The sequence below is a fragment of the Cupressus sempervirens genome, chromosome 1, assembly GCF_028749045.1.
Source record: "Cupressus sempervirens isolate cs-2001-9-10 chromosome 1, ASM2874904v1, whole genome shotgun sequence".
NCBI classification, from domain to species: domain Eukaryota; kingdom Viridiplantae; phylum Streptophyta; class Pinopsida; order Cupressales; family Cupressaceae; genus Cupressus; species Cupressus sempervirens.
The window spans coordinates 223,166,965-223,182,344 of record NC_143118.1 but is presented as its reverse complement, the minus strand read 5'-3'; the positions used below and the strand labels follow the sequence as shown (position 1 = coordinate 223,182,344).

The window sequence follows — 15,380 nt, the reverse complement described above, 5'->3', positions numbered from 1 at the left end:
TTTGAAGTGGAATATCCACAAAGAGCTTAGTTAGTGGGCACCTAGCACGGTCCAAAGATGCCATCAACTAGCTCTAAATGTTGAAGAAAAGAAGAAAATGAAATGGGATTCCAACTTCAAAGATAGATGTAAGGGAAGAAATTAGAGAGCACAAAGAGGAGGCTACCAAGGTAGAGGTAGTGAGAAGAACCATCAAGGTGACAACAAGCTCACAGAGAAAACTAGTGACAACTACTCAAGAGGTGGTTATAATAGAGGGATAGGATCAGGTAGATCCAACTCATACTTTGCAAGTATGAAATGTTATAATTGTGGTCAGTTGGGACATCCATCCTATAGATGCCCAAAGAAACCTTCTTCCTCAAACCAACACAAAAGGGTGGCATATGTGCAAGAGGATAATTACATCAAGGAATCTGACATGGACCACATTGAATGTGAAAAAGGTGAGAATCTCATGTTTAGGAGAGTGTTGATCAAACAATCAGCTCTAGATGAACCTAGACATAGAAGGGCCTTTTTTTAGGATAAAATGCAAAATTGTAGGAAAAGTTTACAAAGTGGTGGTAGATTTAGGGTCCACCAATAATGTAATATGAGAGGAGGTTGTCACTAAATTGAAACTACAAAATATTGCTTATGAAAACCCTTACAAGGTTACTTAGCTTAAGAAGGGGCAAAGCATCCTGGTTAATGAGCAAGCTTTGGTGGATTTTTCTATAGTAGGATACAAGGACATATTGTTGTGTGATATTTTACCTATGTATTCTTTCCATATTTTTCTTGGTAGGCCTTGGAAATTAGATAGGGAGGTTGGGTATGATGGTAGAGTTAATTCCATAACCTTTAAAAAGGGAGGTAAGACCTTTAAAATTCAATCTTTGTTGGAAGGGTAGGAAACCCAATCTAAAGTACCTAGTGTACTATTTTTTAGTTCGAAAGAATTTGTTAAAGATCTCAAAGATGAGGAATGCCAGAGATATGTAGTAGTGCTAAAATTTGAAGCAAAAGAGAGTACAATCAAGGAACCTTTTCTAGTTGAAGTCCAAAATTTTCTTGAAAAGTAAAAGGACATAGTGAGTGATGGTACTTTAGCTACCCTACCTCCTAGGAGGGTTATAAGTAATTAAATTTTCTTTGTTCTAAGTGTATCCTTGTTGAATAAGGAAGCATACAAGCTCACTCTAGATACAAACTTAGAAGTGGCAAGACAAGTCCAAGAATTGATGGATCAAGGTATGATACAAAAGAGTATAAGACCATGTGTAGTCCCTATTGTGTTGACATTTAAGAAAGGTAGAAATGGAGATTGTCTACTGACTCAAGAGCCATAAACATAATTACAATCAAGTATAGGTTTCTCATACCCTAAATTAAGGACATCATGGATTGTCTTGGAGGAGATAAGTATTTCACTAAATTGGATTTGAAGATTGGATACCACCAAATCAGGATTAAGGAGGGAGATGAATGGAAAATAGCATTTAAAACCATTGATGGTCTTTGTGAATGGCTTGTGATGCCATTTGGTCTTTCCAATGCTCCTAGCACATTCACAAGGGTCATGAATGAATTTCTTAAAGACTTTATAGACAAATGTTTGGTGGTGTACTTAGAAGATATACTTGTCTATAGAAAGACTAAGGAAGACCATATCAAGAATGTTGAGGTAGTTTTGGAAAGACTCCACGAATAGAAGCTAGCCATCAATCTTGAGAAGTGAGATTTCTTCAAAGAAGAACTTGTGTACCTAGGCTTTGTGGTGTCTTAAGGAGCCTTGAAGATGGACAGGGAGAATATTTTTGCTATACTAAATTGGCCAACACCTACCACATCTATTGAGGTAAGAAGTTTTCATGGATTATCCCAATTCTATAAGAAATTCATTGGGAATTTTAGTGGTATTTGTACACCTTTTCTTGATACTATAAAGGGTGGAGTCAAGTTTAAGTTTAATTGGGCTTTAGAAGCTGAGAAGTCATTTGAAATGTTGAAGAAACAAGTAGCTACTCAACCTATCCTAGAGTTTCCTAGTTTTGAGAAATTGTTTACCCTAGAATGCGATGCAAGTGACTTAGCAATAGGTGGGGTTTTGAGTCAAAAAGGTAGGTTAGTAGCCTTTTATATTGAGAAACTTAATGAGGCTAAGAGGAAGTATTCATCCTATGAATTAGAGATCTATGCCTTAGTTCAATGTCTTAAGAAGTGGAGACACTATTTGTTGCCCAAATATTTTTTCGTGTTTATAGATAATCAAGCGCTTAGCTCCATCAACACTCAAGAGAAGCTGAGTGAGAAACACTTGAAGTGGATGGAGTACTTGTAGGCCTTTTCCTTCACAATTAAGCACAAGAAGGGGCAATTGAACAAATAGATATATAAACTAAGTAGAAGGATCATGACAATCCAAGAAATTCAACTCCAAAGCATTGGGATATAGAGCTCTAAGAATCTCTACAAGGAAAATGAGGACTTTAATGAAGCCTATAAGGTATGCAATGATTCTAAGAGTCATTTTTATAGAAAATTTTCATAATATACTTTTCAAAATGGGTTGCTATTCAAGGGTAACTTGTTGTGTGTGCTAAGGGGTTCCATGAGAGAGAAGCTAATACATGAGAAGCATAACGGTAGCCTAAGTGGACATTTTGGTGTTAGAAAAACCTTAGAATTGGTGCAAAGGTTCTATTATTGACCAAAGCTAGCAAAGGATGTAACTAAGTATATGGAGAAGTGTATGGTATGCATGAAAGCTAAAGGGGGAATGAGCAATGCAGGTCTTTATTAGCCTTTATCAATTCCATACAAGCCACGAGATTGTGTATGGATTTTATTGTAGGTTTTCCTAAAACCAAGCAAGGGTATGATAGCATTTATGTTGTTGTTGATAGATTTAGCAAACTTGGAAATTTCATTACATGTAGGAAAAAAATGATGCAAGTCATATTGCCTATCTATTTTTCAAAGAGGTTGTAAGGATTCATGGACTTCCATTAAGCATTGTGTTAGATAGGGCTGTCAAATTTATAAGCCATTTTTGAAAACCTTTGTGAAAAAAGCTTGGTACAAACATCTCATTTAGTTCAGCTTACCATTCCCAAAGTGATGGTCAAACTGAAGCAGTTAATAGGACTTTAGGTAACCTTCTATGGTGCCTAACTAATTCATATAGTTAGACTTGGGATGTTATAATCTCACAAGAAGAATTTCCAAGGGGCGTATGTGAATTCAGTTATCTTAGAGACATGGATCAAAGAAGTGGTCAAGAAGAAGATTTTGTTCAAACCATGAAGGAGATTCAAGAGAAAGTCAAGAGGACCATCCAAGATAACACTCAATAATTCAAAGCCAAAGTAGATGAAAAGAAGAAAGATGTTAAGTTTATTTTTGGTAACTATTTAATGGTTCATCTTAAGAGAGAAAGGCTTCAAAAGGGTGTACCTACCAAGCTAGAGATGAAGAGGGTGGGGCCTTGAAAAATCTTGGCAACATATGGAAAAAATGCCTATAAGGTAGACTTACAATCAGATTTAGGCATACCCCATGTTTTTAATGTGCAAGACTTGGTGGCACACAAAAGCACATTATCTCATAATGGTCTAGATATTCAAGATAACACCTGCTGCAACACTTAAGATGAGCAAGTTGGAGGCAAAGAAGGTTTTAGACTCAAGGGTTAAGAAGTCTACAAATCACAGGGTATATTTAGAGCACCTCATACAATGGAAGGACAAGAAAATTTCAAAGGCTACATGGGTTGTTGAAGCATAGTTCATCAAGATTGGCATTCCACTGGACATGTTTCCATCAGGTATAACTTAATTTTTTTTTTATGGGGGAAGTATGGTGCAGGAGCACCTAGGTAGGTTAGTGGTAGACCTAGGGCTTCTCTGATGTTTTGGCTTGTAGTGATTCTAGCCACATCACTAGTTGAATTAGAGGACTAACTTGGTCCTAGGGTGTGGATAGATAGGCTAGAAGAGTTCAAAATGGTAATGTTGCTAGCAGTTGCTCAAAATTGCTCATTTGGATTAATAGAGCATTTTTGGGTTATGAGAGCTAAATAGGTCAAGTAGGTTTTTGGAGGACCTTATTAGGTGTTTTTTAATCTATCTAAGACATTTTTCATATTTTGGTGACAAATGGAGCAAGTTTGAGAAGCAAATATGCAAATTTGAAAAAATTGCTCATTATGCAATTTTCTTACAAAATTAGAAACTTCTTTGTGAGTGCTCTTCAACAACAAAATTTAGTTGGGATCTCTCTTAAAATTCCTTTAAAAGGAAAATCTCAACCTTTTTAAGGGGTTGGAGAAAGTGTATTTAAAATTGTACGACCTGTGCAACATCATTTGATATAATAGTTTAGTATTTTTTGTGTTCTTGGAACGTGTACGAGTTAGGTTTAGCTTTTTATGTGTTGGAAGTAATAGTGGAGATTTTTTTCAATTCTTTATATAGTTTTTGAACTATTTTAAAGAGTTTGAAGTGCTCAAACTAATTATCTTGGTGTTCACCAGTTTGCTAGTCTGAACAGATGAGTGTGTACAAAATGGGGTTCTAGGGCCACTTCCCACTATATGAATTGTATGATATCTTGGGATTTGGAACTAGACTCCATGTACTCCATGTACAATAACATGAGGTCCCATGGGAAGCACAACTTTGGTTTCTAGGGTGATGCCCTAGGAAAGCCATTCCAGCTTGGTTAGGGATCACATTGCTGAAAATGAGCTATGGAGATGATTGGAAGTATAAATACTCCAATCCAAACATGTGGAGGGTAAAAAAACCCTTGAAACCCTTAATATTTAAGGCTAAAACTATGCCTGTACTGTATGAACAAGTTGGAAACCAAAGATCTTAAAAATATTCAAGACCACTGAAAAGGGTACTTGGAATGGTTTTTTTTTGGGTTAAGGGACTTTGCACAATATATTGGTTTTTGTGCATTTGGAGGGCTAATCCTTGTAGCCTTTTTCCAAGCATTTGAGTGCAATTTCACTTCTGGATTGCAACTAGATTAGGGTATTGATATTGCTATGGGTTTGGAATCTTGAAAAGAGGCCTACAACATACCTAGTTGTCCCTTTGATCATGTGGGAAGGTCCAATGAGCATTGGGGCTAAGTGGGTTGAAGGAAGTGATGAGTAAGCTTGTACTATCCTATTAATGTGCACTAGTTGAAGGAGTAGGATCTACTGGCTAGGACCTATAGATGCAATAGGGTGTGTAGAAGCCCTATTTGGTCAAGTGAATGACCTAGTAAAGATCATGAAACGCTTGGGGTTTGAGAGAAAGATTTGGTTGTCACATCAATCTTGAACTCTTTTGGGTTATTGAGATATAGTTGTTGATAGAATGTGTGTATTAGGTACTCCCTTTTCTCAGATCTACATCTTCCTACATGATTCAACCCTAAATCTTTGAATAGTCTTTCTATCATGTAATAAAGATATGATGTCATGTAGATTATCTTGGATTTATTTGCACTCTTTCCATCATTTGAGTTCTTATTTTTGATTAATGTCCTCAATTAATAATCAATGTTGATCGGTAAAAGTACAAATATGTGTTACCTTTTAGGCTAACTTATCAGAATGATTGAGTTTGAGTATTTTTCTCTAAAAATCATTTTTTCTCAAACATATGATCTAAATAAATTTATTTTAGCTAAGTTATATATGGTCTAACACTTTTCCAATTGGAAATATTTATTGAATGCATGTTTTATACTAGTTTTTATCCAATTATTGAAGAAATAAAATAATTTTAGAAAAGTGGCATTTCAATTACTCTTACTATTTTTTATGATATTATTTAAATAACATATAAACACCATTTTATAGATCTCAGATTCAATAATATTCTCATATAGAGTTTATAGTGTTTTAATTAAATATAGTATATTGTAATTAAAAAATTCTACAAGCACATAGTCTAACACTCGAAAAGATGTTAGTTTTGAGAAAGAAGAAAATATTAAACCATATTAAAAAAATTACAATTATATGACGCTTAAGAGGAGAGAGTCCTCTTCTAGAATTTATAATTTTTCTTCTAGTTAGAATAGATTTGTTTTAAAAAATTTGGTGGGAGATAAAAACTATTGATTTTAGTTGAGTTGAAATTTGAATCATTTTAAAAGAGAAAATATAGCTCTAAAGCTGATTTTTATTTTTGATTGTTATAGCTATATATGTTATCTATAACAATGTCTAAGATCAAAGGGAAATAAGTTAAATTCCATATAGTTTTGTGGTGGGAACTAGACCCCTAATTTTCAGCATTTTGCAATAGCTAAAAAATTATCTATAAAAATTAGGAAAATTTATCAATTCTTATTCCAAATAATTAATAAAAATTATAATCCTAAACTTTGTCCATTTCTAAAAATTTCATTAGTTTACTTCATTTTAAAATTCAAAATATTAATACCAATTTTATGTCATTGAAGGTGAATAATTATACTTTTGTTAGCCTTTTCCTTTACAAAAGGGTGACACAGGTTTGTGCTTTTACACTATCAACACTATTGATTTTTGCTCATGCAAACATTACTTTTTCTAATAGGACCTTGTCTATTGACTCAATCATCCAAGGCCAAAATATACCACTTTGTTGCTTTGCCATGATAATAATGTCACCAATTTCTTACTTGAAATCTAATATAGTTAACTTGTCCAACTTTAGGATCTTGGAGTTGTGACTCCACAATTAACCATCCACTTATTGTTCATAATCTTTGCACATGAATCTACTTGATCATTATAATAATTTTTTTCTAGACTTCTCCTTCCCAAGGTAGTATATTAAATGCTCAGTGGATATCCTTTATTAAAAGGGAAGTTATAGGTTTTTACTCCCCCTTGCATTGTACTGTCTTTATTTGAGTATTGTAATGTTTTGCACACTCGAGGAAAAATTCAAGGACTTTCATGATCGGAGGGAAAGATTTTGGATTGACTATCTCACTTTTCACCATCATCTTTGTTATCACCGAATTTGCTCCCTTTTTCATCCTTTTCTTAACCTGAACCATATTAATAGGTCCCAAATTGGTATATATGATCTTCTTATGTTTGGGAGTGAAAATTGGTTTCAATCCCATCTCTTCACTATTCTCCTTGATTCTAACTTGCTTCACCTTATTTGAGCTTCTAGATACTTTTCTAGAAATGCCTCTTACTTCCATGACAAATTCTTCCATTAGTCATTACAATTAAAATTCTTTGATTAGGATTTGAATTCAAATTTAAAAAATTAAAATTTTCTCTCTTTATATGTTTAGTGAATACTACTACTTTAGTTTTGAAATGAACTTAATAATTTTGTTCAAATTAAATTTTTTTTAAGTTCTAATTTTTTAGATAAAATATGTAAAATTCACCTTTAAATAAAAATCTACTCAATTTTTTTATTATAAAAATGTGTTCTAATTAGAAAATACAATTTTAATCACCTTAAATCCTAATTTAAAAAATTGTGACTTTTTCCTTAATTTTATTTAAGGGAATTTCAATCATAAGAAAATGAATACCAAGACAAAAGAAAGTTAATTAACTAAAATTACCCAAAATCAATAAATCCCCATAATACTTAATTCAATGAAAATTTGCATGCAAAGAAAAGTTATGCACACCTCAAATTTCTAGCTATTGAGTCCCAATGTGCACCAATGGAAAAAAATTATTTTAGAATTGCTAGCTCACTAAGGTTTATCGCTACTTAGGAAGTTTTCTCCTTCAATTGTAGAGGGAAAAAATGCTTGTGATTTAGTGCAAAAATGATTTCACACACCCTATTATATAGGAATAAAAAGGACATGTCCCCCAGTAGGAGCCAATATTGAAAAAGTAGCTAATAAAATTTAATTTACAAAAAATCTTCCATTTCAAATGTTGTTGAGGCTAACTCAATAAACTAGGTTTTGGCTTTAAAATAAATACCACATTAACCCTAAATTAGACACACTAGAAATCACATAGCATAAAGGACATAATTTTGGTGGATGTGTGTAAATTACATGAGTGAGGATAAAATCTTTTGCCTATAGTGAAATTTGACTGTCCAATTGGATTGTTGGGCTTTGAGTCCTTTACGACAAGTGGAAGTTGGATTGATTGTTCTTAAATAATATTGAAAATCTTTGTGTGGTTGGGATAAAATCTTGTGAAGGAGTGGAACTCACACCTATAAAGGATCTACTTTAGCTTAATTTTGCGCTATGTTAGCATCCATAACTCCTTTCAGTGATTGCAATCACATTATTTACCCTTCAAAGCTTGATTTTGGTAAGTAGAAATAAGAGATTGTAAAGGATAAAACCCTCTACCAAACTTGGAAACAAATGATATGAAAGGATAATATAATTCTCCTAAAAGTGGAGATTTGAAATGCTAGAGGACTTATCCTCTGTGCAATCAAATTTCGATGGGGTTGAAGAAATCTACATCTCTTACCTTACGTTATTGATAGCGTAGAACAAAAATGATAAGGCCCCCCAATCTCCCATGGGGTAGAGTTGTGAAGGGAAATGAAGAAAACCTTCATCCCTTTATTATTCAGATTTCTTTGTCAAATAAGGATGATCACATCTTTGAAGCAAGAATGAGTTAGAAAAACTTGAAAATTTACCCTAGGCAACATAATGAGTTTGCTCATCTGTAACAAGAGTGGGCTACAAAGAAAGAATGAGCTATTAAACTAGGAGATCATTTTCTAAAAATTTAATTTACAAAAAATTATTGAAAAAGTAGCTAATAAAATTTAATTTACAAAAAATCTTCCATTTCAAATGTTGTTGAGGCTAACTCAATAAACTAGGTTTTGGCTTTAAAATAAATACCACATTAACCCTAAATTAGACACACTAGAAATCACATAGCATAAAGGACATAATTTTGGTGGATGTGTGTAAATTACATGAGTGAGGATAAAATCTTTTGCCTATAGTGAAATCTGACTGTCCAATTGGATTGTTGGGCTTTGAGTCCTTTACGACAAGTGGAAGTTGGATTGATTGTTCTTAAATAATATTGAAAATCTTTGTGTGGTTGGGATAAAATCTTGTGAAGGAGTGGAACTCACACCTATAAAGGATCTACTTTAGCTTAATTTTGCGCTATGTTAGCATCCATAACTCCTTTCAGTGATTGCAATCACATTATTTACCCTTCAAAGCTTGATTTTGGTAAGTAGAAATAAGAGATTGTAGAGGATAAAATCCTCTACCAAACTTGGAAACAAATGATATGAAAGGATAATATAATTCTCCTAAAAGTGGAGATTTGAAATGCTAGAGGACTTATCCTCTGTGCAATCAAATTTTGATGGGGTTGAAGAAATCTACATCTCTTACCTTACGTTATTGATAGCGTAGAACAAAAATGATAAGGCCCCCCAATCTCCCATGGGGTAGAGTTGTGAAGGGAAATGAAGAAAACCTTCATCCCTTTATTATTCAGATTTCTTTGTCAAATAAGGATGATCACATCTTTGAAGCAAGAATGAGTTAGACAAACTTGAAAATTTACCCTAGGCAACATAATGAGTTTGCTCATCTGTAACAAGAGTGGGCTACAAAGAAAGAATGAGCTATTAAACTAGGAGATCATTTTCTAAATTACTAGAGTGTGTATTAGTGTCACAACTCTTTGGAGAAGTTACTCTCTTGCATTCTAGTCCAAGTTTTCTTTTCCTTTTTGTTACTTTAAGTATACAAGTTTTATGTATAAATGTTGGGGATATATTTGAGGTGTTTCTTTGTTCATTTGATTGTACTATTCATATATAGTCCACTTGGTTTATTTCAAAAGTTTGGCCTATGCTCTAGATATTGGCTAGTAGGATGAAGAGCATGTACTAGTTTGTGGTGGTTTATTGTGCTCTTTGGCTCAAGTTGAATAATCTTTTTACAATGTAATAACTTTTTTAGTATATGAACAATTATTAGTAAACAAAATAAACTGATTAAATAGATGTTGATGTACAAAACAAGTGTAGATGATATATTTAGATAAAATATTTACTTTAAATGAACTTAGATTGCATACTCAACATCACTAATGCAATATTGGATGACATACATTAGACAATCAAAATTTTATTTTTAAAACTTATGAAAACCAGATATTCAAAAAGAAAATCAATTTCTAAAATAATAATAAAAACTGAAAGAAAAGTAGTTAGTCATATTTAAATAATATTCTTGACTTCAAGTATCTTAGTTATACCTAGATAAATAGAGACAAAATAATATTATGAACATGTTTAATAAACTTTTATAAACTTGTTTAATACTTTTTTATTAGAAAAGAGGATAGAAAGATTATTTTCTAATCTATAAGTATCACATCTCTTTCAAAAATAGAAATCATCTACCACTTAAAAAACTAAGACTGTATTAGACCAACTGAAACTACGAAAGCCTAAACTTTTTTAAATGCTCATCCTAAAAGTCTAAACTCTTTCTAAGTGCTCATCCTAAAAGCCTAAGGCCCCGTTTGGTTGCTGGAATATGAGTGGAATAGGAAAACGAAATTAGAATATGTTTTATATTCGCTGTTTGGTAAGCTCAATCGGACTGTTATTGCTTCCACCGCTTCCTCCACCTACTCCATCTGATGACATCCGCTTTCATTCTTCAGATCTCCATGCCCCACGTTCACCACCTCCTTCCACCATGCCTGCACTTCTGTATCTTACTTGATTGCATCATTGCTCTTGTAGTAGAGTGACACGTAATCACTCACCTATTGCTTTAAAGCGGCCCATATCTCCAGACCGTCAACTGCATATGGGTAGTCTTCTATCACAAGCCTCAACCCGTGAGGTGCCGCTGAGTTCGCAACCGCCATTCCTCTGCAATTGCATATTGAAATCTCCTTGATTAGAGTTATTTATATTCAACACAAGCCATTTGAGAATAGATCTTAACAGAGCCAAAAAAAAGAAAAAAAAGCCGTATACCTTTTGATTAGATCTGCGGGCAAGCCTTGTTCGTTGAGTTTCCAGTGTTTGTAAACTTCAGAGGCCAACTTCATGGCGTATTCGGAGGGTGTGAAAGCAGTTTAGATGGCACCACCTGCATTGATCAGTTGCTGCCGGCCAGTCGCATTGAGGGCCAGCGTAATGGGGGAGTAATAGTTTGTGAAGGGGATGCATTTTGCTCAGTTGTCTGTGCGTGGCGATGATGAAGGGCTCCATAGAAGAATGAGATCTTGGCCTGTCATGGGCAGAAAAGTTGCATAAAGATTTGAATATGATAACCCCAAATAGAATCCTCAGTAGTTTAACCAATGTGAACTTACCAATGATTGATTAACTGCTGGTAAACGGAATCGTTAACTGCTGCATGTTCTTTTCCCTCTTGGTCAGGGGTGTAGACATTTCTTTCGAACTGGTTGTCACTGGTGGGAGGCAAACACAGCTCGATCGCAACAGCCCGGAGAATCCCTTGGTCAGTAAGAAAGAAGAGCGTGCGAGCGGCATACATTTTGATGAAATTTGACTGACTGTTGATGCGCTCGATGAATGGCATGTAAGCATCGTAGTAATCCACAGAGAACAGTCTGTTCGCTTTTACAGCCTGTTTGACAAAATCAGATTTGATCATATCAGGACAGTGGTAGTGATCTGTTGCGTGAAGAAATGTGTCTTACAAGATAGATTTATGCATACCTGGTCCACGGAAAGTCCATCCAGGTTTTTCTGGATATCGTCCTGGTGCAGAGCACCCAGCCACTCCAAGGCTTGATTCGAGTTGTTAGGAATGGTAGGGCAGAGGGTTGTTCCATATTTTGTAATAAAAGACTCATTGTAAGGTCCATTAGCACCGTGGTCATGTTGTAAACCAAGTGGCTTAATGAGACCAGGGAGTCATAAATAGATGGTTTCAGTGTCTTAAGGGTGATTCGGGTTAGATTTAGTCTAAGCAAGGGTTTTGAGTCATTTAGAACTTATGTTTGAAAAGTTGTTATTTGGTTGGGAACGACCATTCGGTTGTTCCAACGGTCACAATAGGTTATAAACCTATCGAATATGAGCAGAGCAGTGGAGAAAAATGGGTTGTAATAGAGCTTGAAGAAAACTGAATTAAAAAAACCTTTAATTTCTGGTAGATCGCGTGTTGCAGAGAATCTTACGCTTCTATACAGTTTGAATGTGCTGAAGGTGCGTAGGAAGAGGCTATTAGTTCTGTTTTGAAGCAATTTGGGCCGTAGCAATCTCATTTTGATTGCTGGGTGATTGAATGTGCTGAAGGGATAAGTAGGAGATAATTTCCACAGCAAATCAAATTGTGATGCGAATATCAGGATTTAACTGTGTGATTTTGAGTCAAACTCATTGACCCATGTTTCATGAGTAGTGATTCAACATGAATCCATCTCTCATGAGAATAAATGGAACACTTAGCACTCATTGGATCTAGGTGATGCTCCGAATAGCCCAGATTTCGGGGTCCTTGCACAAATGGCGCTCTAACTTGCACATTCTCCAGTGGAACTCTCTAAAATTGAGGGATATGCAAGTTAAGAGCCTTACCTACATGATTCTAGAGGTTGGAGGCGTGGTGAGCAGGGTAGGCAGTGTTTCAAGCCGGCTCTAGGTCAAGCATGACCATGTGCTTGACCGGGTTTGGAAGCCAAGTTGGAAACAATCAAGATAGAGGGCATTTCTAACTTGATGAAGTGCTGTTTGCGAATGTATAGAGTGTGTTAGGATTGCTGCAAGTGCTGGGGATCTTGGGAACCCATCTTTTCCACTCTGCTGTGAAGCCTAGTCTAACTTGATCAATTAGGCTTAGGCTAGGGGTGCTGGAGCAAGATCCTCTAAAGCTTTTGGGATCCTTTGATGAGTCCTAAGGGAATTCGGATGGGTAGAGAAGTTCCTAGGGTGTTAAGGGAATTCTGGAGAAAAGGACAGAAGCAGATTTGAAAAGGCTGCAAGAATTGCAGGCCTAAAAGTGGAATTTGGTGTTGTGGGATTGGTCGATCCAAGCAAGTTGTGGATTGTGGTTGATCAGGGTGTCCATAGATGGTCTCCATAGGTTGAGTCAGTAGGTGAAGTGAGGAAGGAGATTGCTTCTTTAGGCTCATTGGTCAAGTATACCTGGTGGGGGTAAAAGGACTTGAGATAGGTCCTAGAATCCAAAGTTGGATTGTCAAAACCATTGGAAGGTTAAAAGAAGGTGGTTGCTGTAGGACTCTGCATCAGGAACCCATATTTTCCACTATGCTGTGAAGCCTAGTCTAACTTGATCAATTACGCTTAGGCATCATATAGGGGTCTAGGGGTGCTGGAGCAAGATCCTCTCAAGCTTTTGGGATCCTTTGAAGAGTCCTAAGGGAATTTGGATGGGTAGAGAAGTCCCTAGGGTGCTAAGGGAATTCTAGAGAAAAGGATAGAAGTAGATTTGAAAAGGCTGCAAGAATTGCAGGGCTAAAAGTGGAATTTGGTGTTGTGGGATTGGTCGATCCAAGAAAGTTGTGGATTGTGGTTGGTTGGGGTGTCCATAGATTGTCTCCATAGGTTGAGTCAGTGGGTGAAGTGAGGAAGGAGATTGCTTCTTTGGGGTCATTGGTTGAGTATACCTAGTGGGGGTAAAAGGACTTGAGATAGGTCCTAGAATCCAAAGTTGGATTGTCAAAACCATTGGAAGGTTAAAAGAAGGTGGTTGTTGCAGGACTCTTCATCAGGTGGTATCAGAGCCACCAAGGTCTTGATTGGGAAGTCAAGAAGAAGACAAGATGTCAAAAAATGAGGAAGAGAGGGAGATCCCTCTAAGTGTAACTAATGCTGAGTTGGCCAAATTGGTCAAAGAACAGATGGCCGAGAGTAGGGTTGTAAGGGAGGAGAATAGGATGATGAAGAGGGAAATAGAGAAGTTGAGAGGAAAGGTGAACAAAGGGTCACAAGAAGACTCTGAAGTAGAAGAAGAGGGAAATGGACCAGAACCTGATAGATCTAGACAAGCCCTATCAGAGGACCAAAGGGTCATGCTGGAATCCCTTGAAAGGGTAGGAAGAAAGGAAATCAAGATGAGGAATGCATGGATTGAATTGAAGCATTGGAAAATCACTTTGAATGTGATAATGTCCCTAAATCACAAAGGTTGAAGATTGCAAAGGCCAAGATGAAAGGATCTGCTTTGAGTTGGTGGAACTTTCTTCAAACGGAGAGGCTTGATGAGGGTAAAGATGCCATCACAACATGGAAAAGGATGAAGTTGGAGGTGAAGAGACAATTCATCCCTGAGGACTACGAAGTTCTAGTGCACCAAAAACTACAAGGCCTAAGACAAAAGGACATGGATGTGGGTACCTACACTGAAGAGTTTCATAAACTCACTGTGAGGACCAAGGTGACTAAGATAGAGAAGCAGAAGTTGGCAAGGTACTTGAATGGCCTCAAGTACTCCATCCAAGATGAACTCACTTTGTTTAACCCGAAGTCAGTGCATTCATGTTTTCAGATGGCATTGAAGATTGAGGAAAAACAGAGAAGGAAAGGTGACTCTCAAAACAAGTCAAGGGGAGCCAATAATAATAATAGAGGTAGAGGAAGGTTCAGCGGGAGAGATTCATTCTACAAACCCCAAGAGGAGTCAAGTAATAAAGAAAATTAGGAAGTTGAGACAAGTTCAAGAGGAGGTTTTAGAGGAAGAAGAGGCAATGGAAGAGGCAGATTGGGGGGTAGAATTCCAGGAGTGTTCACTGGTAGATGTTTCAATTGCAACCAGGTGGGACATCAAGCCTCTAGATGCCCTGAAAGGGGGAATAGTCAGCAAGGAGGGGACCATAGAGTCCATCTAACACATGAAGATGATGCTCAAAGTAACCATGAAGGTAAGGGTGTTGCAGATCCGGAGCATGGAGAGTCCTTGATGTTTAATAGGATCCTGTTGAAGAACCCTCCAACCAAAGAACCGGCGCAAAGGAAGACCTTGTTCAAAACTACTTGCAAGGTAAAAGGTAAAGTGTGTAAGGTTATAGTGGATTCTGGTTCTACTGATAACTTAGCTTCCATTTCCATGGTAGAGAAACTTGGATTGAAAAAGATACCTCATCCTAACCCTTATAAAGTGTCATGGCTAAACAAGGAACAACAAGCTTGGGTGAATGAGCAGGTATATGTGGAGTTTAGGATTGGGGACTACCATGACAAAATCTTGTGTGATGTGGCTGATATGGATGCTTGCCACTTATTGTTGGGTAGGCCCTGGCAATATGATGTGGAATCATGCCATCAAGGAAAAACCAATGTGTGTGAGATCACCAAAGATGGAAGGAATTATACCATGAGACCTCTACTAGAGGAAGGACAGGAGACTCCTCAAGCTAGCAGCATGCTAGTGGTTGGAGAGAAGGAGTTTTTGAA

The 15,380-nt window shown here is 36.2% G+C and overlaps 1 protein-coding gene across 1 annotated transcript; it reads right to left on the bottom strand.

Moving 5' to 3' along the window:
• Positions 1 to 10,270: 10,270 nt before the first annotated feature.
• Positions 10,271 to 14,799, bottom strand: LOC149576964 (putative lipoxygenase 5). Its single transcript, XM_089821263.1, has 4 exons — positions 11,682 to 14,799; positions 11,312 to 11,589; positions 10,971 to 11,226; positions 10,271 to 10,862 (listed from the first exon to the last, which is right to left on the bottom strand). Exons 2-3 carry the CDS (start codon positions 11,539 to 11,541, stop codon positions 11,028 to 11,030), a joined length of 429 nt encoding a protein of 142 aa, XP_089677389.1. The 5' UTR covers positions 11,542 to 11,589; positions 11,682 to 14,799; the 3' UTR covers positions 10,271 to 10,862; positions 10,971 to 11,027.
• Between the last annotated feature and the right edge of the window lie 581 nt (positions 14,800 to 15,380).

Bases quoted from the DNA above. Each gene is read 5' to 3' on its own strand.
- LOC149576964 (XM_089821263.1), bottom strand. From the start codon at position 11,541: ATGCCATTCATCGAGCGCATCAACAGTCAGTCAAATTTCATCAAAATG. The intron at 11,227-11,311 runs GTAAGTTCACAT...TGCCCATGACAG, and splicing joins CAGCAGTTAATCAATCATTG to GCCAAGATCTCATTCTTCTA.